This window comes from Ochotona curzoniae, unplaced genomic scaffold, assembly GCF_017591425.1.
Source record: "Ochotona curzoniae isolate NIBS_2020 unplaced genomic scaffold, NIBS_Ocur_1.0 scaffold_4505, whole genome shotgun sequence".
Lineage (NCBI taxonomy): Eukaryota > Metazoa > Chordata > Mammalia > Lagomorpha > Ochotonidae > Ochotona > Ochotona curzoniae.
The window spans coordinates 15,984,146-16,010,012 of record NW_024467118.1 but is presented as its reverse complement, the minus strand read 5'-3'; the positions used below and the strand labels follow the sequence as shown (position 1 = coordinate 16,010,012).

The window sequence follows — 25,867 nt, the reverse complement described above, 5'->3', positions numbered from 1 at the left end:
TAAAATCATTAAGAACTACTACTTCAGAGCTGGCAGTGTAAGGCAGGTAAAGCCACCACCTGCAACACTGGCATCTCACATGGGCACCCAGCTGTGTTCCAGCTATTGCATTTCCAATCCTGCCCATGAAAAGCAGCAGAAGATGGTCCAAGTGTTTAGAATTCTGTCATTCATACATCTTCCCAATGTGGAAAGCAAAAACGAATCTCCCTGGCTCCTGGCTTTGGCGGACATCTGGGGAGTGAGACAGTGGGGGAAAAGCTCTTGCTATGGTTTCTCCCCCTCACCCTAACTTTCAAATAAATAAATAAGCCTTTGAAAAAAATGTCTGTTTAAGGGATTCTTCAGTGAACATTCAGCTAAAATTAGTCTTAAGATTGCTACAGAGACTCAAAGTTTAAATCTAGAAATTCTAAATTATAGTTTATCATTATTTTTTAAAACTCTTTGTTATAACAACCAGTTTTAAAAATTTACTCTGTGTTTTAATGGCAGAAAACTTCCACCTCATAGATCTTTTAAGATAATATTAGTTTTCCTCCTGACAGATAATTCTTCTGAGAGCTCTACTACATTTAGTTTACAATCTTTCTTATTTTTATCTTCCTTAATTAACATAGAGTTCACTGGATAATTTACTTTTTGGTACCATACTCTGAGTAACAGAGAATACTAACGTGTAAGAGGTCCAAACAAAACCACATCCAGTGCCTTGAGCTGTAATTTTTGTCGGTGGCTCCGGTCGCTGATCTTCAACTGGGAGATCATAAATGAATGTTCATGCACTGCTATCCTGTTTAAAACAATGCACACATTAAATAAAAATACCTCTAGTACATAATATTTAAATATATGGATTAAAATATATATATTAGTGATGATAATTGTAACAGCTCATCCATTTTGATTTAATTCTTAATTACATGCTTCCTAACTCTTTCAATGAGAACTTAAAGACTCCTGTATGTTAAAAATGTAACTGATGTACTGATGAGCTTTTTTTCCCTCAAGGAAAAAATATTTATATTAATGAATATTTTATAATCATTAATTACCTCTGGCATTTTATTATCATTTCATTAAGAATGGCAAAAAATGTAAGTTATTTAGTATCAATGGCAGATTTTTAAAAATTGTCCAGAATTTAGATCATGTTGCTTTTCTTTAATGTATCTGTAAAACTTTAGAACCTTGTATTATAGGGTTTAAGTGCTTTTAAAACTGAATAAAGCACACAGAAGTCATATTAGGAAAGTTTTGAAAATACCTGAATGAATGCAATGATAGGTATATGAATGAATCAATATCATAATAGACCAAATTTAAAAAAGACATGAATTGTAAAAAAAATAAAACTATGTTATGGGATTTTATTCAAGATTCACTGTGAGCCCAAGTGTGTGGAGGTGCCAGGGAAGGCCACCTGGGTCTGAAAGGAATGAGGAAGCCTGTGTCAAGTGTATAAGTGCGAGCTCTGCTACAGTAACTATTACAGATAACATAAATATACATAATTTTGGTTATTAACAGAACTAACAGAATGACAATTTCTCATTTGAAATGTGCAGATCAAAAGGGTTTCAGAGTCCACATGTTTTTATATTTGTGAATATTTGCACATTCGTGCATGCACACACACACACACACATAGACCCACACTTGGAGATGGGAATCAAGTCTCATCTGTATTTAACGCATACATTACACATGTGGCCTGAAGCCAACTGTACCCACTATTTCTAGTGCACCTGGATTTTCATGGATATCCTTTGCATGTGAAAGTTTATACCTGTAGCATTACATGCACACTTTAAAAACTTTCACATGAACTAATGTCCCCTAACATTTAAAGTGACTCATCAATTATCATTACGCTCTATTGGGGTTTTCTCCTCGACTCAAAAAGATTTCAATGGGCTGATAGGAAAACTGAACTCACACCCTTGTAACTTTTCTATATAGGCAACTGTTCATTCTTTTAAAACAATCTGGTAAGTGCATAAATTTGTCTCCACAATTCTCTAGCATTGAAAAGTTGAGGTTTCTCTGATAAACCTTACTTACTCTAAAGAAAAAAGAGGCTATGGCATTTACTGACAGAACATTTTCAATCTGGCTATTTTATTTTGTGTTGCTGTTCAATTAAAGAAATTTCCCAAAAGACAACATAAGAAAAACCATTATGGGTTTCTCCCCTCTAAGACAACATATTTATTGGAAAACCCTAAAACTATTTCAATGCTCTGGCCCATTTTGCTTAATTTATTTTATTTATTTTTGTGTTTATATGTAAAATAAAGTCTTGGAAAAATATTCAACATGTTTCTGACTTGGAGATTTTTAATCTACAAAATGGGTATGATACTCTATAACATTTGATTCAAGAGATTTAAATGAGATAATACAAATAACTTTCATGTAACATACATTCTAAAATGTTGCTTCTATTTAATTTTATTTATTAAACTTCCATTTTAATTGATGTATAAGTCATGGCAACTGTAACTACATGGTTATAACTGTCGCTTAAAAATGCTCATTAATAAAGATCTGTGCATCAATCTATTCAAATATTTGTCTTGATGAAAATGCACCAACATCAAAAGAGAGTTTGTCAGCTCTGTCAGGTGGTCAGAGTTCGACCCTTTGATGATATTTAAAAAGGATATAGTTGATCCATGTTCTAACTCTCAAAATTACTTTCCTGGGGAATAAAGCTTTTTAAGTGCTTGATTATTTAGACAAAAAAAAAATCAACTACATTAGAAAACTCACACTTTTGAAAGACTAGAATGGATATAAGATTTCCTTTGTGCCTTCAACCACAGAAGTGACTAAGTAACCTGCAGACTTAGCACTGAAAAATTACATCTAGTAAATCCATCTCCATGAGTAGAGAAATATTCTTGAATAATGAAGACCCACCTGGGAAGTGTTGTTCCTTTGACATTATTGTCTCTAAAGTTCTTCTCATACTGTGGTAGTTCAACAAATTCTATCAACCACTGAAGTGTATCCTCAAGGGTCCAATTATGAACTGCAAGGGGTACAAGAAGAAGGCACATTTTCAATACATCTGCTTTCTGAGCTTTTACATACATATGCTTATGTACATATAATAACTTCAGAGGAAATAAAAGTGTTAAGTTGAAGTTTCAAATCAATGTAATCAATGGTACAAAAATGGTATTACAATCTTCTCTGAGAAGTTAGAAATGATGAGAAACATTTTATTATCCTTAAAATTATATTATCTAAAGCATGAGAGATAAAAATAATTAGAAAAAGTATTGCCATGATTAACTGTAAAATAAACTCTATACAACATTTGTATAGAATAAAACACTCCGTCATCTTCCTGGCTGTAGAGAACGTAGCATATGTATACTTCTTCACTCTATCCTTACAACACTCTAATAAACCTTCTGCGTACCAGGTTCCATGCTAAGCACCAGGCTAGCACCAGGCAGACAGCAGCAAATGAGACAAAGTACTTGCCCTTGCAGAACATAAAAATCCTTTGGGATCAAGATGGGACAATTTATAAAAGAAGAAAGGGGAAGGCAATTTCAGATAGTAGTGGGTTATTCTGAAAGAAGGGAACGATGTCAAGAGAAAGCTTCTCTGAGGAGTTGACAACTGAACTAAGATCAACAAACTGTCAAGGGCCATATTCTTAGCATCTTGGAGAAAAATATAGCTGTCAAAGGGAAAAGCTACTGTAAAGGAAGCAGAAAGTCTAAGAGGGAACAAGAGAGTGATTTTTCTGAATTCTGTGTTTCTTCTCACTTTACTAACAAGGAAGGGGGTAAAATACTCATCATTCTTGGATATAGAGAGGGCTGTATAGGGTAAGGTTGGACACAGGGACAAAAGCAGATCATTCCTTTCCTGTCAGGCAACAGAGATTACTGAGAAAAATGCATGTGGACTTGGACTCTGCTGGCAATGGAGAAGAAAGCAACACGTGGTCACATGCTCTGTGGATAAGGCCAAAAAGATGAGCTGAGAAAACAAACGGGTTGGAAGCTGGTGGAACGGCAGAAGCACAAAGGGTGGTGGCATGAACTGAGGTAGGACAGTACAGGGAGAAGCTGATTTCAACAGGCAAGTAAGGACAGGTGATGGCATCTGAAAAAAGAAAAATCATAAGTCAGTCATAAACAATTAAAAATCATCTTAAGAACTATATGTGGTGATTAATAATTTTACACTGAGACAAAGCTGTCCCTGATTTTTCATGTTCTCCCCTTGTTGTGCTCCTGCTGCGGAGGTAAGCCACCAGCCTGTGGCTGCTGCATCCACACAGCCACGTAACTATGGACATGAGGCAAAGGCACAGCCCCCCTGGCTGCTTCCACTGCATTTAAAGCCTTCGCAGCAGCCCTTCTGAGATTCCCCCCATTGCAAATGAACTGCACTTAGAAGGGCCCCGGCTCGGCTGCCAAGCAAGCCACAGCGCAGCTGCACCTCACAAACCCACACAGAAACCTTAGCCAAGAAAACAGGATGAGATTCTCTCTGCCATTCCTCTGACTTCAACAATGACTAGCCCCTAATCTAAACACTTCAGGATCTCAAAACACACCCTCCATTGGCAGCAAGACAGTAAAGGCAAAAAATGCAAATGAAAAAGCATACATATTTCAACCGCCTAAATCCTAGTAATACTATAACAAATGAAAAATGCTGGTGGTTCTGCAGTAACTTCCTTCACGGCGAATCTTTAAAACAGTAAACACAATTGACTTTGTGGGAGGTTCACTTTTCCTTTTTGCTGTCTGGTTTCCTTGATGATGTCATACAAATATCCTCATTTCTCATGACCACAGCTGGCATTTTAAATTGGCTTTCTCTGCTTCAAACACTCTGGCTGTCTCTGACACTTCAGATAGATGACATGCTCTCCTTCTGCAGAGTTCACTTGTGCTGTTTCTTCAAATGAGATCCTCATTTGCTATCCTTCTGTCTCACTTTTGCTATTTTATCACAAATCCATATCCTGGCTAACACTCTGATTCCTAAAGGAAGCCTTTCCAAATATTGGTATGTGACCGGAAATCACTGTACTTTTTATGTATACCATTTAATCAGTTATCTGTATGATTATTCCCTGAATACGTGTTTACTCCACTAAAATAGTGCTCACTACTCTGTCCCTAGCAGTATGGTACACAGAAGGAAATCAACTATTAACATCTTCTTCTGTGTTGGACACTGCTGAATAAATGAAAACATTTGATTGACAACTAGTATAAAAATCTTATGTCTTCGTAAGGGGATTCAAATCAACAAGTGGATTTTCTGAATCAGAAATTCTTGGTGATCAAGAAGTCACTCATTTAAGAGCCATCTGGTCTCTTATCACCTGCTTCTTACAGGATTTTTATACATGGTGTTAACTAAGTTACATTTCCACCAGAGGGCAGGCAGAGAAGGAGATGGTATTCCTTTTAAAAGACCTGTAACTGCAGAGCTATAGAAATGCCAGTTTCTACCTTGTAGAATTAAATTATTTCTGCTTGAAATGGTAGACAAGTGTATAATTTGGTGTCTTGCCATAATTTTTAGCAATTTATTCCAAGACTACAAAGAAATCTGGAGACCTTATTCCCAATCGTGTCACTGATTTCACGCTGACAATACAGCCAGGTTATTTAACTATATGGCTCAGCTTCTTAACATACATACAAAATACTACCATTGAAATAGACTTTTAAAACTCATTCAAATTCTGTTTCCATGACTTCACTATATAACTCCACAGTTAGTTGTATGCATAGGGTTAAGCCACCTCTTGTGATACAGGGATTCCATATCACCAGACCAGCAGAACTGTCAACTCCACTTCTCATCCAGCTCCCTGTTAATGTCTCTGGGAAGGCAGCAGCAGAAGTGCTTGTTTCCCTGTCTCTCATGCGTGACACTCAATGATGTTTCAGGCATTCATACTCTCTGCAACTGCCTGGAGTCCAAGCTGCTTCACTTTCAATTCAGTTATCTGCTAATGTGCCGGAGAAAGCAGTGGAAGATGGCCCCAGTGCACAGACCCCTGCACCTATGTGGGAGACGCAGAAATTCCTGACTCCCGACTGCAGATTGGCCCAGCTCCAACACCGTGGCCATTGGGGGAGTGAAGCAGAGGATGGATGATACCTGTGTCTCTCCCTCTGTCTCTGTAATTCTGCCTTTCAAGCAATTAAACACATCTTCAAAAATAAAAATAAGTACACAACTTAAAACAAAACACTACTAACAAAATTGTTACTCTAGAGGGGCAAATTATAGGAAAATGAAGTAACTCCAAGAACTTTCTAGTTATCAATAAAAGCTTGCTAACATTTATTATCTGGAGAATTGTAAATGTTATTTCATTTGCAGCTACCTTTTGACATGGGCACTTTTATCTTCATATTGATCCTAAAAGTTTATGAAGAAGACATCAGGATTTAACTTGGTGCAACAGGTAAGTAAATGATCAAACCAGATTTTGCGTTAAGCAGTTTCTTAATCCAAAACCTCCTTGCAGCAAATGGAGTGGCCTGCCAGCAGGGAAGTTTCAGCACAGAGGTTATGCTAGGGTCACACTGGCTGCCATGCATGCAGTCTTCTGCAGGCACCATCTTTTCCTGCCCCAGCCACACCCCCGGCTTTGCAGGCTCTGCAACTCAGATCAGGAACAGCAAGTACGCAAGGCACAGAGGGAGCAGCACAAAGACTCAGTGGAGCCCTGGCAGTTTGTCATCATGGAGGGATTCCTCCAACTTGAAGAGGGGCTGTACAGCCTGAAAGGAAATATGCAAAGAGTCACGCAATCCCAACCTAGAACAGGATTCAAAAACAAAGGTGGGGGCAGCAGAGACATGATGATGAGAAAAAGGAAAACTCCAGAAGATGCAGGGATGTGGATTTTCCTTTTTCATTGCTCCATCATCTTGCTGCAAACAGGGCAATTTTGTAAACAGGAAATAAGGTTTCTGATTCTTCACCGAAGTTTCCATTTCTTCCCTTTCTTGAAGTCAGACACACCACCATATATACCTATTTTGGATAACCATTAGAAAAAAAGATACAGGCTGTGACCAAGCAGAGAAGGCTTTGTGACAGCTGTAGGGTCTTAGTAATGGGAACAATCCAGAGATTAGAAGAGCTGGAAACAGCTATCAACAAAGAAGTAAAGAAGCTGGCCTTCCTGTGGCCACCCAGCTGAAGCAGTCATCTAAAAGAAACACATGAGTCATGTGTAGGTATAGTCTCAGTTGGACAACTAGATCATAAGTAGAAGAAACACTCCAACTGAAAGCATCTTCTGCTTCCCAGAATTTCGATAGTGCTTACTATTTCTGTCAAATGGCACATCACATGTGTTGCCTTATTTTGTAACTATTTTTCTTATGTTCCTACTATAATGAAAACTTCCATAAGACAAGGACAATCAGACCAGGCATAAAATTACCATGTGAAGTTTTAAATGAATGTCTTTTTCTTCCTTTAAGAATTTTGCTTTCTTTCCTTTTTAAGAATCTACTTGCTGCGCTCAACATGATGGCTAAATCCTCACCTTGCAGCTGCTGGGATTTCACATCCCATGGATGCCATTTAATGTCCCAGCTGCTCCACTTCCCATCCAGCTCCATGTCTGTGCCCTGGGAAAGCAGTAGAGGATGGCCCAAAGCCTTGGGACCCTGCACCCACGTGGGAGACCTGGAAGAAGTTCCTGGCTCTTGGCTTCAGATCAACCCAGCTTTGGCCATTGTCACTACTTCGGGGAATGAACCAGCAGATGAAAATCTTTTCTCTCTGTCTCTCCTCCTCTCTGTAAATCTGTCTTTCCAATAAAAATAAACCTTTAAAAATAAACAAACAAAAAAGAATCTACTTGTTATTCCATGATTTTGTGAAGATGATACTGCTTTCATGGTAGCTCATTTCAAAGTACTGGAGAACCCTTGGCTCCAGAATAAGAGCACAGAGCCCTATAACATACTAGAGGCACCAATCTAGAGTTTTGTGGTTGACAATATCATAAGATGAGAATTCATAGGCTGCCAACCCATTCCCTGCCCTAAACAAACCTCATCCAGGCCAGTCTGAAAAAATAACTCCAATTAAAAGATTAAAATAATTCCGTGTTTTTTCCTTTCATCTGTAAAATGCAATCTTATAAAACCAATGTACCCATGTAATCTATGTATTAAGTTACAGGCCTAAAAATTCAAGCCTTGTGAAGTAGCACCACACAAAATTTCACCTGTTATATTTACCAAAGGTATTTGGTATGATAAGAATCTTAAAAATTATTTGTGAAATTATTTAAACATACTAAAAAACTAATTTCTAAGAATAAACCATTTTTATACATGTACAGCCATACTAACAGTAACATTTTGTGAGGATTTGGTTAAGTGCCAATAGCTATTCTAAATCCTTCCAGAAATTATCTCATAGCATTCTCTCAACCACACTGAAAGTAGGTATTAGAGGTAATATTATAATCTTTGGTTTACAAATCAGGAAGCTGGGACACAGAATGCTTACTATCCAAATTCAATCACCAAATAAGTAGTGGAAATACTTTTCAGCAGTGGATCGCCTTACTTCAATGCTCCAACTCCTAACCATCCTGTTCTCCCTCCTCCCATGTTCTGAAAACTTGAACACACAACCAAATCCAACATCAGCCATGGTAGATTTTGAATATAATCGAAACATTTATTCTCCATTTCATTTTTACGCAGCTCTCCTAACACTTTTTAAAAACTGTTATATCCTAAATTTAAAATATAAAACTCAATATGATCTCTCCTTAAGCTTCAGAAATCAACTGGGTTAACAGTTTCTTTTAGAATATATTTCAGAAAAAAATTAGCTTCTGATATCATCAGTGAGAAACACAGTATAGTCAAAAACACACTCATTTTTCTTTTACAGCACCAAACGTTTGGCAAGAGGACTGGAGAGGAGGAGAAGGAATACATGTTAACACTGCCTAAACTTAAAGTTGGTCACATAAAATGTTTCTAGAACAAAGTCCTATATTTTGAAGTTTGCCTGATAAAATTAAAAAGTTATAGTCTGAAAATATTTAAAGCATTTAACATGTTTATGTAAAATGTTATACTCTAAAATAAAGCAGGAATATACTCATATCCACCTCTTTGAAATTCAATTTCAACTGAGAATTTCAAGATACAATAACCTCAGAAATCCCCTTTGCGCTGAGATAATCTGTCACAGAAAAATCTAATTAACCTAAGGTTCATAATAGCAGGGCTATGATGAGGAAAATAAATTAACTGTAATTCAAACATGAAATAAAAGAACTTTTTAAAAAATACAAGCTGAAGAAGTTTAAGTCCGTCCACATTTCAACTGGACTCCGTGGTTTTCTAGGTTACGTGGTGTCACTCCGATCAGCTGCTCAGCACAGTCAAGCAGGCTTATGTGAGAATGTGAGCTCCTCGTGTGCACGCTGCTCAGCAGGGCATGTCTTTGTAACATGGACAAATTCCTGCAGCATGCTATATTTGGATACCTAAAACCACACCCTGAACTTGCTAAGTTCAGATGTTAGTAGATGAACCAAAGAAAAACATACACTTCTTGCTCAGGAGATCTTTGCCTTGTAGCAACCAACAATTTCTTGTCACAGGATAAAGACTGGTAAATGTCTGAAAATTCAGAACTTAAAAATTATCAAGGTATTCTCTTCCCGATTTCCAATACAAACCGCAATTCTATCAGCATTTTTACTATATGTATTATGAACACCAAGGCCCACAAAGATGGTGAGAAATAACAAAAACAATATACCTAAAAAAATGGATGCTGGAGAAATATTAAAGCCCCAACTCTTACAATTGTTCTAAAAATTTACACACAAAGTGCACGTGGGTATAATTACTACAAATGTGCTCTACAAATGCAAATATAAAAAATGACAAGTATAGGATCAGAAATGCAAATCAAGAAAATTAAAGGAATGTCACTTCTTCGTATATCATTCAATAAAACCAATTGAGTTCAGTGGCCATAAGAAATATGATAAATCACATTTTCTTAAATATTTCATTATAGGCTTCATCATACTTGTAATGGTGAGACTGGCAGCAATTCATAACTATTGAACTCTCAAAGCCACCTGAGCAGGACCCTTGGAGAATGCCCCACATCGGCACCTGGGATGGTTGGGAGGTTGGATGGGGCTTCTCCCTTTATCTCCCCCTTTACCCCAGATACAGAAAAAAAAAAAACCAATGTGGAAATAATGGTCTTACCCACTTATCTGTAGCCCTTGACCCTTTTGTACCCTAATCAAAAAAATACCAGTTGAATGAATGAGCAAATGAAAAAAAAAAAAGCAAACGCAAAGCTCTCAGACAGTTTTGTTAAAACAAAGTCACAGACTTCTGCAAACTTTCTCCTATTTATTCTCAAATTCATTTCACATCTTTCAACTGCCTAGAGTTAGTAAGTTGTGTAACGGTAAAAAGACAGGGGCTAACAGTAGCCTGAGTCTATCCAATGTGGACAGTGGGAAAACATTATCTGAAATCCACAGTGTCTGAAGACAGCTATGGACAGAAGGATTGAGCAGGAAAACCAGCACACTGAAGTCAACACTGTCAGGTCTTTAATTGTTGATGAAGGGGGTAGAGTGAAAAGGGTGTAGAATTAACCCAGGGGTTTAGGTAGGTAGGGGTGTGTGTGTGTGTGTGTGTGTGTGTGTGTGTGTGTGTGTAATTAATTAAAATCACCAAACAAAATAGTAAACTGCAGTCCGGCACGGTAGCCTGATGGCTAAATCCTTGCCTTGCATCTGCTGAGATCCCATGTGGGTGCTGCTAGTTCATGTCCTGGCTGCTCCAGTGCCCATCCAGCTCCCTGCTTGTAGCCTGGGAAAGCAGCAGAGGATAGCCCAAAACCTTGGGACCCTGCACCCACGTGGGAGACCCAGAGGATGCTCCTGCCTTTGGTTTGGCTTAGCTCTGGTCTTTGCATTTACTTGGCGAGTGACCCAGTGAGGGAAGATCTCTCTTTCTCTACCCATACCCCGAACCCTTCCTTCTCTCTGTAAATCTGACTTTCCAATAAAAATAAATCTTTAAAAAAAATTGGGAAACTGGGCATCCAAGGGTATATTAATGAACGAATATTAAATGTATATCACTTCTCAGAACAGCCATATGAAATGTGAGCTAATTTCTAGTTTCAAATATGTCTATCTATAACTGTTTTTACTACTGTAACATGCTTTTTAAATTCCTCTTTATATGCCAATTAATAAACAGGAGGAATGATAGAATTTAAACAGCTGCCATTTGGCAGTCGTCAGAATAATCTATTCAAACATCCATGTACATTAATATGCTAGTAGATAGAAATAACCTGAGGATGTTTCACAGTCTCCAAGTACTTCTCTACAAAAAAAAAAAAAAAAAGTTATTAACGACAGAGAGAACTATCCAGACGCTGACTTCAACAAAGTGACTGAGGCAACATGCCTGGATATAACGAATCACTTCTGTGACAGTGAAGCCTCGATACATGAACACAGCAAACACTAACTTAAGTGCATTCTACACACTGACATTTTTAGAGATTAATGGTCAAACTCATTAGAGTCTAGAAAAACTAAATAATCATTCTGGATTGAATAGACAGGGTTAACTTGGTACACTCCATAAACCTGCGTCTCTTCTAGGAAAAATGGCAAAATTAGAACTCTAGGGGGCAGATCTCTGGATACCATGTATATGGAAGTTCTTGATTAAACTGTCATAGATTTTATTTGAAATTCAGTTCAACTAAGAAACTAACATTTAAACCGTTCAACATTGTAGAGAGAGAATTCTATTAATTGCAAACTTCTTTGGGACTCTATAGCTTGTGATTTTTTCCTTCAATAAAAGATAGTATTCTTTAAATCACTGACAATGGTAACAGCAAACAATAGGCCTCTATTAGCTATCAAGCACCATTCTAAACTCCATGTATATCATTTAATCCTCAACATAACCCATCATAATCTACTGATTTACTTCAGATTACTTTGCTCCTTTTTAAAGATTTATTTTTACTGGAAAGGCAGATTTACAAAGAGGAGATACAGAGAGAAAAGTCTTCCATTCTCCGGTTCAGTTCCCAAGTGGCTGCAATGGCCAGAGCTGAGTCATGCAAAGCCAGGAGCAGGTAGCCTCTTCCAGGTCTCCCAGGCGGATGCAGGGTCCCAAGGCTTTGGGCCATCAGCTACTACTTTCCTAGGCCACAGGCACGGAGAATTGCCACAGGCACTGGAGACCTGTGCCACTAGACCACAGGCACTGGAGCAGCCAGGACATGAACCAGTGGCGCCCATATGGGATTACAGCACACCCAAGGCCAGGATTTAACCACTTACCCACTGTGCCAAGCTCTACTTTGCTTTTTCTGCCTATCCAGTAATTCCCAGCTCTATTTTTCTGTATTTCCTTGTTTTCTTGCAATTAACTTATTTTCTAGATAAGAATTATATGTTTTAACTTTTTTTCCCAAGGCCCCAGGCTATGTCAAAGTAGAATAAAATAATTCTGCTTACTCTTCTGAAAGCATGGGCAATAAAACAAGTTACTACCAAATATGTAAATCCAGAATCCATCACAATGTAAAACTGTCTTTTCTTACATTCCATACAAACAAAATACTTTACTACTTAAGGAATGTGATTATATGGTTGGGTTTTTTTTTTTTTTACGATTTACTTATTGATTCATTTGTTTGAAAGGCAGTGTATTGCAGTGGTCCCACAGGGAAAATAGTATCAACCTTGGCATCCTAAAGGTCACATCCAAAATTAGGTCCAGGTGACCCTCAGACCTAATGGCCAGCAGGTTCCAGCAGAATCAGCACCACCAAACAGCCCAGTTAGGAAACCACTGTCTCCCTAATCCTGAGAACTGCTTGACCCAGAAGTGGAAGAAAGGTTGTGCAGAGAAACAATGCAGCCGCAGCATGGAATCACAGGAGTGGTAAGCCAGGAGCTGGGGCTGTGGAGACCACAGTGGAAATCTAACATAAGAGCCCAGGCCTGAGACCCACTGGAGGGAGTGGCACAAGTGAATATCAGTGAAGAACTGTTTACAAGACACAATCAGTAAAATCAAGCTGTAGACCTGTGGGCAGTGACACAGCTTAGAAACCTGCCCTAAGGAGAAGAATTTGCTAACCAGAAGTACAATGACCAAGAGCAAAAGAAGAGACAGAGGCACAGTGAACATTACTGAAGGCTTCCCCTGCAAAGGAGCAAAGGCCTTTGCCAACCTCAAAGTTAACTGAGGAATACATCCAGGAAATGGGGGAAAAAGAACTTAAAAGCTTGTTATAAAGGTTCTTAGGATCAATGAGAAACATACAGCAATTTAAGGAGTATATTACACAAGGAATAGCAACACTGAAACAAAGTCAAGCTGAATTATTAGAAATGAAGGACACAATAGGACGTTGTGACATAGCAAACTAAGCCTCTGCCTGCGTGTGACATTGATATCCTGCAAGTGCTTGCTCAGTTCCCTGCCATTCCCCTTGTTATTTATTTTGTTACTGATGTGTCTGGAAAAGCAGTCGAAGGTGGCCCAGTATTTGGGCCCATGGTCTCCATGTGGGAGACCCAGAGAGTGAGCCCCAGCCTCCCGTCTTCTCCCTCACCTAGCCTGGCGGTTGTGGCCATTTGCGGTGTAAGCCCAAAGTGGATGAAAGATCTCTTGCCCTCCACCTCTCTTTTCATTGTAGCACTGCCTTTCAAACAAACAAATGAATCAATAAGTAAATCTTAAAAAAAAAAAAAAAACCCAACCATATAATCACATTCCTTAAGTAGTAAAGTATTTTGTTTGTATGGAATGTAAGAAAAGACAGTTTTACATTGTGATGGATTCTGGATTTACAAATTATTTTTTCAAGTATAGATATTTCTTTCTTATTTTTTTAAGTGACAGAGAGAATGGGAAAGATAAAGGGATCTTCCATCTGCTGGCTCACTTCCCGAATAGTTGCAATAAGCCAGTGCTGTACCAGGTTAAAAAAAAATGAGCTTAGAGCTTTTTCTTGGTCCCCCAAATGGTTGTAGGGATCCCAGGGACTAGGATTATATACTGTTGCTTTCCCAGGTACAGTAGCAGGGAGCTAGATCCTAAGTGGAGCAGCCAAGACTCAAACCAGCAGCAAAATGGGTTCCCAGAACTGTAAGCAGTGATTTACCTGATACACCACAACACCAGCCCTACAAATTTTTGATTATTTAGCAAATAGATGGGAAAGTGACTGTGATTTTTTTTACTTGAAATCAACAAAGCCATTGATGAGCAAATAACCTTAAAACAAATTTATCATTAGGTAAGGCAATCAAAGTCTCTCTATATAATCACGGAACAAATACTTACAAAAACAAATTGATCACTCTTTAAAATCAAACTCTGCAGCAAAAATAAAGACATAAATAATTTTAAATCACTCAACAAAGTGTGTGTTACAAGCTGCTATGTAGAGGAAATTATTGAGTGTTTTAGTCCCCATTATATAATTTAGTACAGGTTCCATCAGAAGTCAGAGTTATCACTTTTTTGGGCATTCCTGAAAACTATTGGGAAAATCCAGACACAGTCCTAAATCACTAACTTAAATCTTATCTTCCCTCTGTCAAAAGCTTCTAATTACATACCCAGAAGATAGTGCAATCTAACACCATAATCAGATTCATGCAACAGAACACATACATTAAAATCAAATGAGAGAAAGTTAAGACACTACTGAAGTACGTCAATCTTCGACTATCACACACTGCAATCTCAGGTAGGCCTGCCTTTGCTAGGATCACAGCCACTGCATCAGTGTGTACGCAACTCATATACAGAAACCTATTATTCACTCTAGCAAAGCTAGAGCACTACCATTAAAATTCTCCCACAAAATAACTGGTACTAGTCACATGGAAAAAAATGGTAGAATTCTAGATACTTTGAAGACGTAACCCAGAAAGCAAACAAATAAGTAAACCAATTAAAAAAAATATTTGGACCTTCCCCTTCAAGTTACTTATTCTTCTCTTTTCCATCCCCTTTTCCATCCCAATTGCAACAACTTCCAGAAAAAAGATAATGCTGGGCCTGGCACAATGGCTCAGTGGCTAAAGTCTCACCTTGCATGTACCAGGATCCCATATGGGTGCTGCCAGTTCATGTCCTGGATGGTCCACTTTCCATCTAACTCCCTGCTTGTGGCCTGGGAAAGCAGTCGAGGATGGCCCAAAGCCTTGGAGCCCTGCACTCACGTGGGAGACACAGAAAAAGCTCCTGGCTCCTGGCTTTAGATTGGCTTAGCTCCAGCCATTGTGGCCGCTTGGGGAGTTAACGATTGGACAGAAGATCTTCCTCTCCGTATATCTGACTTTCCAATGCAAATAAAATAAATCTTAAAACAAATAAAAAACCCAACTCTTTACAACCATATAATTCAGTGGTGTTAAGTATTCATTCTGTATAACAATCACCACAATCCATTCCCACAATTCATCTCTTGCACAATTAAAACTCTACACCCATTAAAGAACTCTCCATTTTTCCTTCCTTCCCCCAAAGCCCTAGACAATTAGATATCTACTTTCCTTCTGCGTTGACTTTCCTTTCTCTACATATCCCATATAAATCATATATTGCAGTATCTGTCTTCTGTGATTAGGTGATTTCTTTTAGCAACATAAGTTTGTACCAAGTACCATGATTTTCTTCCCAATTAAGGTTTAATATTCTACTGCCCCTTTGTTTATCCAAGCATCAATGGATACTTGAGCTGCTTCAACATTTCTTCAAGACATTCCATATGTGTCACACCAATATTTAAACTGATTTGTTGAAGTTTAATAATTTTGTCCTTGCCAAACCTACTGCTTTTCCACATGTTACTTCTATGAAACTCTTGCTTGGGTTTACATAAGAGAATAAAAGATAAAAGATGCTACTGAACCCAGAAAATAAAATGGAAGTTGAATTAAAAGCATGAGCAAAATATACGAGATCATTAGTAATAGCTGGAACAGGTAAGAACAGAAGGAATCAAATTAATCACAGGATTTACAAGACAAACACAAAACATCACTGGGAGGATGGTATCATTCTTATTGAGACATAAAATGAATAATCTGCACGAGTACTATTGGCAGACAATTTGCAATATGGTAGACTATCCTCTCAAAAATATGACCATCCTTTCCTTCCTGGAGACACTCCTCTCTGGATATTCACAACAGCCTACCTTCCCATCTCTTTCCATGTCTCTGCTGGTTGTTACTGGTTTCATTAGTCCCTCACCTTTATCTAACTGCCAGTGTTCTTCAAGGTTATCATTTTCTTTCCTTTTCCATCTTTTAGCAAACTTGACTATACTCTTCTGTAAGTGAATCAAAACTCTATTGTTCATTTTATTTCAGAACATAACCTCTAAGCCACTATGCACTACTGGTGATAAACACCTGTCTTACACTTTAAAAAATCATAAAATGTTGATATTTGATATTTGGTTTTGTCATACTTAGACCCTTGATTTCCAATTTGATTATGCTATGCAAAAAGTATGGTCCATTATCAACATCCTGCAAGAATTTATATTGATACAAAAAGAGAAACAGAATCAGAATCTATTATAGAAAAGATGCTTATATTTAAACTATGAATCTAGATGAAAAAGGCAATATAAGCTTTATTTGATAGGTTCCATCACCGTGAAAAGATTTTTAAGTATGATATGTGCATCTGTGTGTGCATAATCATGTGAGATTTAGTCTGTATAAATATTTATTTGCTAATTCATTTTTTACTTATCTGAGAGGTAGAGAGATAGCTCACATCTGCTTGTTCATTGCCCACAAGCATGCAATAGCCAGGACCAGAGAAGGCCAAAGTTAGGCTCAAGTTCCTACTTGAGCCAGGTCTCTCACTTCGATAGCAAGGATCAAACTACTTGAACCATCACCTGGGGCTTCCCAGGGTGTACAACAGTAGGAAGCTGGAATCAGAAGCAAAGTCAAGAGTGAATCAAGGCACTTCAACCTGGTACCTAGAAGTCACAATCTATACCTTCGTCACTGAGCCAAAATCCACTCCTGATTCACAGCATGTTTTACCAGCCATTTTCTCTGAACTATGTATTCAAATATCTAATAAAATAAATTATATAAACCTTTATAGGTCAGAATTACACAGATACAATTTTTTAGAAATCAACCACAACCATATTCAAATCACCAGGTCTGGCTAATTGCTAAAAAATTTTAATTTTTCAATATTTTTAAAATTTATATTGCTTTGCAAAAAGTTTTTTTAATTTAAACTTTGTCCTATTTAAAAGATTTATTTATTTTTATTGGAAAGGCTGAATTATAGACAGAGGGAGACAGAGAGAAAAAGAGAGAGATCTTCCATCTGCTAGTTTACTCCCCAAATGACCACAACGGTTGGTGTCGAGCAGGTCCAAAGCCAGGAGCCAGGAGCTTCTTCTAGGTCTCCCCACATGGTACAGGGGCCCATAGACTTTGGGCTAGTTTTCCCTGCTTTTCCAGGTCATCAGCAGCAATCTGGATTGGAAGTGGAGCCGCTGGAACTCAAGTGGTTCAATATGGGATGACATGCAGAGACAGAAGCTTAGCTTATTATATGGGCTCTAAGTTACATTAATTTTATTTCAGTAGCTTCTAAAATGTTAAATTACATTCATGTGAAGTAGGGGTAGAAGGTACTATAATAAGCATAAGATTTGTTTGTAAATGAAATGACCTTCTTGAGCTGATCATTTTTGAAGAGAACACAATTACCAACAAGACTCTTAAGCAACTGCACCACGAATATCTGTTCCGTGTAAAGTGGAGCTGAAGATAGTCTTCTGCAATAACATACATTTTAATTTTCCATAGCTATATCTTATTCTAGTTTACCCTCCCACATCCCTAACCAAGGACTGATAAAGGAATACTTAGCACACATCCATAGGCAAATGATTCCCTGCTGTTGGGTAAAAGGTGGAAAGGCAGAAAAAGAACAATCCAATATTTCAAAAGTCTAATGTAGATAGCCCATCATAATTACACGTGAAATAGACAGCCCTCATTTCTACCTTCTGCAGAAGGTTCTGGCACTGTACTCTAAACAAGGTATACCTTGAGTCTTTGAACACAAGCTGAGGAGAAATGTACCAAAAAAAAAAAAAAATTAAGGCATAAAGAAAATCACAGCAGGGCAGAATCACAATTTCAGGGAAGTTTCATCAATGAATGACATATTGGAAAACTGTTGTGGGGTGGAGGGAAAATAAGACTCAAAACATGTTTACTTCAATGATCCTACAGAACAAAAATTCTCAAGTTTTCCAAACTACAGAAGGATTTGATAAGTAGTTCGTCTCTGCATTCTCTTCTCAGAAGCAGACCCTATTTCAGAATACAGTCAAGAATGATCTAGAAGATAAAGATGGAATTGCCTCAAAGTGTATTCCACAAATTTAAAAGGCCTAATTAATCCTGGAAAGTTAGCACACATAGGGAACCTACATTTCCAAAATTCAAGCACCATAAAGTAAGAGAACAAGAATGTCAACAATACAAGAGAAAAGGAGTCTGATGCTTGGTGCAGTGGTTAAGATGCAACTTGGGGCACTCCCTTGTCAGTGTGCCCGGGTTGCAGTCCCAGCTCTTGGGACTCCCAACTTCCTTCGTGCGCCCAAGGTGGCAGCAGGCAATGCGCAGGTAGTTGGGTTCCTGCCAAACACAAGAGCAAACCTAGACAACTCCTGGCTTCTCATTCAATCTGGCTAATTACCAGCCATTGTGAGATTTTGTTGAGCAAGCAAATGCATGTGAGATAATTCTCTTTTCTCTGTCTCAGATGATTTTTTAAAAGCAAGAAAAGGAGAAATAGAACAAATAAAAGCTAATAAAAACAAAACAGTTCACCTTGATGGACAGATCTGAAATGAACACAGGATCATCATTACAACAGATCAGCAACTTAGTTTGAGTGCTCTGAACTCATCTCGATAATATTACAACAAGAAGGAATCTGATTATAAAAGAACAAAATGCATATTCAACATAAAGTAGAAAAACCCATCCTGATTAATATATAAATGTGCTTGACTAAATTGTAAATTATTCAAGAAATGCTTACAGTGTTTCTCAAGCAAAAAGTGTTGGGCTGACGAGGATGACTAAGCGGCCTGCCCAGAGAAGCTCAAGGTGTCTGCCCTTGCCTGTGCCTACGATGTCAGGATACACTGAGAGGGCAGAACGAAAGACCTGTGACTGCTTTTGAAGGACTATACTATTGTAGTTATATAGGGGAAACTAGTGTGGAGGAAGGACTTGGGGAAGGGGTGGAATCCCACAGCCTATGGAACCGTATCCTAAAAAAATGATCATAATAAAAAAAATTAAAAACAACACATACAAAAAAGAAACTGAAAATACTCACTTTTTAAATTAATTTACTTATTTCAGAGACAGAGTCACTGGGGACCCATGTGGATTCAGTCCTTCAAGGCCTGCAATGCCCCAGGCAGGCCAGGCTGAAGCCAAATGCAACGTTATCCCTGCCCCCAATGTGGGCAACAGGGATCCGGCTGCCTGAGCCTTCATTGCCTTCCAGACGCTGCACTCCAGAAAGCTGGAGTCAGGAGCCAGAGGGAAGGATAGAAGTCAAGTACTCAAATGTGGGGTGTAGACATCTCAATCACTAAGCTATATTCCTGTCCCTAGAAAAAAAACTTCCATGATGTCATTTTTATTAGTGTATAAATAATGACATCTGTCATTCTGATACTGGACTCCACTTCAACAGCCGGCCTCCCAGTTTCCTGTGCACTATTTGTATGGACAATGAGAACCAGGCAAATAGTTTAAATTATGTGTAACAAATATCCTAAATGTAAGGGGATGGCATGAATGTTGAGAAGTATTAAAATCTGATTTACTAAAATGGTACCAGAATTTGTACTGTCCTAAGAGACATATTTTTAAACATCATCCATTAATCCAGTGAACAAGTAAGGAGATAAGAGACACATGTCCCTGAAATAACTCCCCACCTTCCCTGAGCTCCGCAGGCACAACACCCTTCCGCTTACCGCATGGAGCCTTCCACATCACCTCAACTACAGATCACAGGGCATCCCTTAATTACTTGTTAACAGATCTTTCTCCAGCTGCAGACTATGCACATGTGGAAGACAGGAAATGAAACTATGATAATCAATACTTATAATAATGTTCAAAATTAAGCACTTATTAAAAAATATTTACTGTATGATTCAGTTCAAAGAATCTCTTCAAGCCCAGTGGGTCCAAAAATCACAGTAAGGAAAAAACACAGCTCATGCCAAGCACGAGGCGAAAGCTGAATTCAATATTCTTTTGAAAGACATGTCAAAACTCATTGTGTTTCACTCTTCTTACTAAAAATCCACCTTGCCATAATCAATTTCCTAAAACAAGATGCTATGGTAACTCCTTAATAAAACAATGATAAAAATGCTAACAGGCATACCACTATCAGCTCCCACACACAGTTCAAATATTTCCAATCAATCAATTCTACAAGTCTTTCCTACCAACACCAAGCTCCCTAAATATGCCATTCCAGGCCCTGGTAAGCACTGGGATATGAATGGCATCTTGTCAGTCTGGGAGTCAACTGGCAGGTTTAAGTTGCACATTTCACTCTGTCTGGTGTCCCTATTCCCTCTGTTTCCCCTCTGAGACACTTCTTCCAGCTCTCTCAGTTCACAATGGCCCATGAATGTGCCCTGGTAATAACAACAGACATTGGCTGAGCCTTTTCAAGATGCTAGGCAGAGGTTCAAGCACTCTACATATGAAAATTCATTTCATTCTCAATAATCTGATGTGGTAGGAAACTTTGATGTGCATTTAACACATGACAAAGCTAAAACACATGTAACATCTCTGGCTCACGGGGCTGGTGTTGTGGTATAACGGCTTCAGCTGCTGCCAGCGACACCAGTCCTGGCTACTTCACTTCTGGTCCAGCTTCTGGCGGTTGTGACTGGAAGGGCAGTAGAAAATGGTCCAAGTACTCAGGCCCCTGCCACCCAGGACGGAGACCCACATGGAGTTTCAAGACCCTGTGCTTTCCTGGCAAATCTCTGGCTATTGTGGCCCTTTTGGGGAGACAACCACTGGAGCAGGAATACCAACTGGCATCCATATGGGATCCCAGCGGTGCATGCAAGGAGAGGACTTTTGCCACTTGGCTAGCGCACTGGAGCAAGTTCCTGGCTATGTGAAACCTATATTAGTTTTAAAAATGGCTTTCATTTTCACTGGACTGCTGCCATGCCAAGTTGGCCGAGTGTTCTCCACATCGACAAAAAACTGTATTTGAGCACTGCCTAAGCTCTGCTATCCGAAGGCAATGTCAGCTTCTGCATAATGCATTTTTCTTTTCCCCCAAATGAAAACTCCATGAAAAGATCATGAGAACACTTTATCATTTGGATATTTGAACATTACAATGGTAGAACAAAGCCAAATCTATTCATTTGATTGATGAATATTATGAAACTGAATAAAAACATTAGAAAAAAACTTTAAACATGGCTGAATATGTTTATTCAGCATTACTAGTAAGATAAGTCAACATTTACCAGGTATCTACCAGTTGTTGCCAAGATTACTTTTATTACAGTATTCATTTCAATCACGTAAGAATTATACAAGAGACTTTTAAAATGTGTTTAATATTCATAAACAGAGGAAACATGATTTAAAGTTGCACAGCTTTAAAGCCTATACACGCCACATCCACTTTGATCAAAGTTTCAGATACTGAGACAGAACCGTGGCTCAGCAGTTCGAGCCAGCACTTGTGACGCTGGCATTGCACCCGAGCCCTGGCTTATGTTCGGGCCGCTCTGATTCTAATCGAGCATCCTCTGACTCGCAGGAAAGCAGCAGAAGACAGCCCGATGGTTTGGTCGCCGCCATCTGTGTGGGAGACCCATGTAGAGTTCCGGCTTCTGGCTCCAGCCTCATCCAGTCCTGGTCATTGAGACTGAAGTGAGTGAAGGAATTCTCCTTTTCTTTGTCATTTAGCCTTTTAAATAAACTAAATAAAGAGAAAAAGAGGTGGCAGCGTGCGGGGAGGAAGAAGGGAGGGAAGAAGAAAGGAAGGGCAACCAAGGAGATGCCATTTCCTTATCCTCTTTCAGAACTTCAGGCAACCCGCACAGCCTATCCCAAATACCAGCTCTGTATAAACCCACTAAAATGTAATCACTCTTTTCAGGAAACTATCTCCACATCCTAAACTTACTTCTATTAGTATACAGTTGTTCTCATAATTATATGCTTACTTTGTGTTTCCCAGGCAGCTATTCCCGGTTCCATGTTCAATTTATCCTGAACACCCAGCTTCCGGTGCAATTCCTGCTCAGCAAATTACAGGCACACACAGTACATTCTGCACATGCTTCTTTAACATGAATTAGCTTATGTGAAACTGTTAATGAGTTGCATTAATATTAAAAGTCACATCATTTCATATGTGATTTTTCCAACCACATTAAAATCCTGCATCACAAAGTAGCTTTAACACCAACCACAACACAGCACACTAAATGTTGCATCCATGTACCACTTCTTCCTCGTAGTTCAATTTGGGCACAAGGTCACTTGGAAATGCTTGTTGCTCAGTCATCGCACACAGGTACTTTGTCCTTATCTTCATTTTTAGCAGTCCTTTCTTGAAAACTTTATCTATTTTTTGTCTATGCTACAGGTTACCATAGGAGATCATCCTTTTCCCTTCCAATGGCCCCCATGTTTAATGTTAAATCTACCTAATATCTTTTCCAATAAGTTATCTTCATTTAGTTTTCAAGATAAATGACTGATATACTATAGCATTCATTAGATACAACTTTTCAAATGCATTTTAGCTATACTAGTATTTTTATTGGTAACTAGTGCTCCGGTTAAAAACTGTAAAGATTAAAAAAAAAAAAGATTTCTCTATTTGTATAGGAAAGTCAGATATACAAAGAGGAGGGGACACAGATAGAAAGATCTTCCATCCAATGATTCACTCCCCAGGTGGCCACAACAGCCGGAGCTGAGATGATCTGAAACCAGGAGCCAGGAGCTTCTTCCGGGTCTCCCACATGGGTACAGAGTCCCAAGGGTCTGCTACTGCTTTCCCAGGCCACAAGCAGGGAGCTGGAAGGAAAGTAGGGCTGCCAGGATAAGAATTAGTGCCCATATGGGATCCCGGCAGGGTCAAGGTGAGGACTTTAGCTGCTAGGCTACTGCACCGGGGTCCAAACTGTAAAGATTTTGAGTGCCTGGCTTCAACCTCATTTTACTCCTAAACTGTCAATTCAAGTCTGCAAAATGTAACTTTTCTATGTATGTTAATGCATTATAACAGAATGCCTATATAGAAAATACCAGAGTAAGTAAAGCCTGGCTCTAGGTCTTGCAGACACACAATGATGGAAAAAGAGTGAATGTGGATTGTGTACATACATGGATACACACACACGTACACATTTTTGTACATACTCAACTAAAAACCTTAAATTATGAATTGCTTGAGGCATATTATAACTGCTACTCCAGCCATATTCACATATTTTCAGAAGAACCATTCTTTGTTTCCTAAGAGAAATCTTATATAGAAACAAAACAGCCAAACGTAAACTCACCTATCCAGCAGGCCCTGTCCACAAGAGACTCCCAGGAACCCTTTGGCTCATCAAACTAGGACTTCAAAACTAGTACTCTAGCAATAATGCCCCACCCCTCCATGACCCCTTCAACAAAAAGGAGTCTGACACGGGTTAGGAAAATCAATCAGGGCACCATTCCAGGGAATGCCTGAATCCCCGAACTCTTCTTCTTTTTCCCACCCAAGTAGCTGTGTTAACTGGAGCCCTCAGACACTTCCTCACAGGCCCTGACCACCTACCGAGCTTGGAGGGACTGGGTTAGGCCAACTGGCTGGATCTAGGGGGAAATCATATCCCCATCAAAAGCTTAAGATTTCAGAAAGTGAACATATAATGTATAAGCCTAAAGAAAAAGAGGGTTAAAGAAGCTGTTCAACTTAAAACTGCTGTAAACTAAAACACAACAAGCAAAAATTCACAAAGATTATAAACAAGGATATCAAAGTCATTTGGGTGGGAAATTAAAATGTGAGGATAGAGTCCCCTCAACTTGGGATAGGTAAAATGCACAATACTCCCAACTCTGAAGTTCATTCTTACGAGCAGAAGAGAAAGAAGGGAGACACTGAAGCACAATAACAGTCAAATTTACAATAGCTCAGAAGGTGATAAACGATATCGGAAAAAGAAAGTATGAGGCTAAGAAAGATCAAGAATGCTTGCAGTTTTACATAGGCTGGTCAAAGTGGCCTTCACTGGAAAGAACCCTTACCAAAAACGTTAACAAAGCAGGTAAGGGTGTTACCCAGAACCTCCTGGAGGTGTGGAATACCAAAAAGTCCAGCTTGAATGGAACACAGTGTGTGAGGGGATGGATGCAGCAGAAGAGCTTGTAAGAGAAATGACTGGGCAAAGAGGGGGTGACGTAGAGGCTTACAGATCTCTATAGGATTTGGGCTTTTACTACTAGAGTGCACTGATCAGAACTGATTTATACTTAAAACAGGCTTGCTTGCAGAAAGAACTGCCTACAGCAGAGCACAGGTATACACAGGGTAAACCACCAGTAGGTGGCTATTTCAGTTACTCAGCAAGAGATGCTGGTACCTGAACCATGGGGAGCAAAATTAGAATTTAGTAGTCAAATACATCTTTCTTCACACACGGTCAAGTGAGTTCCACTCACAGTACCATATACCCCAATCTTAAACACACATACACTCTTGTAGCAATAGACTCTCTAACGGAATCTCTGTAGCGACAGCAACACATTGCTGAGATATTTCTCATAATGCATCATTGCATCTCTTCCTTGTGAAGTTTAGACTCTTATTTCTATTCCTATCAAAGTTGATGTTATTTTTATATGGTGTTAGGAAGGGAAATAAGAAGAATTTTTAGGTCTATACTTTCAATTCCAATCTTTTTCTTCTTCACCCTATTTTATTTTCCTTGTATCTCAGCAGATGCCCCTTTAGAAAAACCTGGAAACAAGCTAGAACTGTCTTCCAAATTAAGGAAATACTGAACATTGATAGTTTTCAACATGTTTGCTTTTTCAGATGTTACCACTAACAGCCCAGTAAATTTATTATTTCATTACATGCTTACTTGGTAATCTGCTCCAGCTTTCTTTTATTTCAGAATGCAGATTTTTCAGAGAAAAAATACATACTACAACATAACTACTTGACTTATATAAAAGAACAGAAACTTTAGAAAAAGACTTTATGGTTGCCTGTGATCCCAAGTTAAGGCATCTGATGATAGTTTTCCTTTCCTAAGCCTACTTTCCACGGGTAACTTAAGAACTTAAAGGTAGAAAAAGGAGCAAAACATAGTTTTATTATATAATTAGAGCAGATCCCATTATCTGCAGCTTCACATTCCTGGTTTCATTTACCCATGATCAGATCATGGTCTGACCTACAATCAATCATAATCTGATAATATTAATGGAAAATTCCCAAAGCAAAAACTTGCTAAGTTTTACGTTGTCATTGAGTTGTCTGCGAAGACCTTTCCCCATCCTGCTCAGGACATGAATCATCCTTTGCCCTACACATCCACACTGTATATACTTCCCATCCCATGGTAGCTGAGAGCAGAGTGGCCATATCCACATAACTTCTGCTACAATTTTACTTTCTTATTAATTATCGTC

General features: G+C 38.7%; 1 protein-coding gene across 4 annotated transcripts in view; it reads right to left on the bottom strand.

The window, feature by feature from the left end:
• STIM2 (stromal interaction molecule 2) overlaps window positions 1-25,867 on the bottom strand; it is a 131,935-nt gene that overhangs the window by 26,448 nt on the left and 79,620 nt on the right. For all 4 annotated transcript variants that reach the window (XM_040966293.1, XM_040966295.1, XM_040966294.1 and 1 more), the window contains exons 4-5: window positions 2,926-3,037; window positions 678-793 (exon numbers count right to left, since the gene is read on the bottom strand). In XM_040966293.1, the coding sequence (XP_040822227.1) occupies window positions 678-793; window positions 2,926-3,037 (228 nt within the window). The remainder of the gene's footprint in view (window positions 1-677; window positions 794-2,925; window positions 3,038-25,867) is intronic.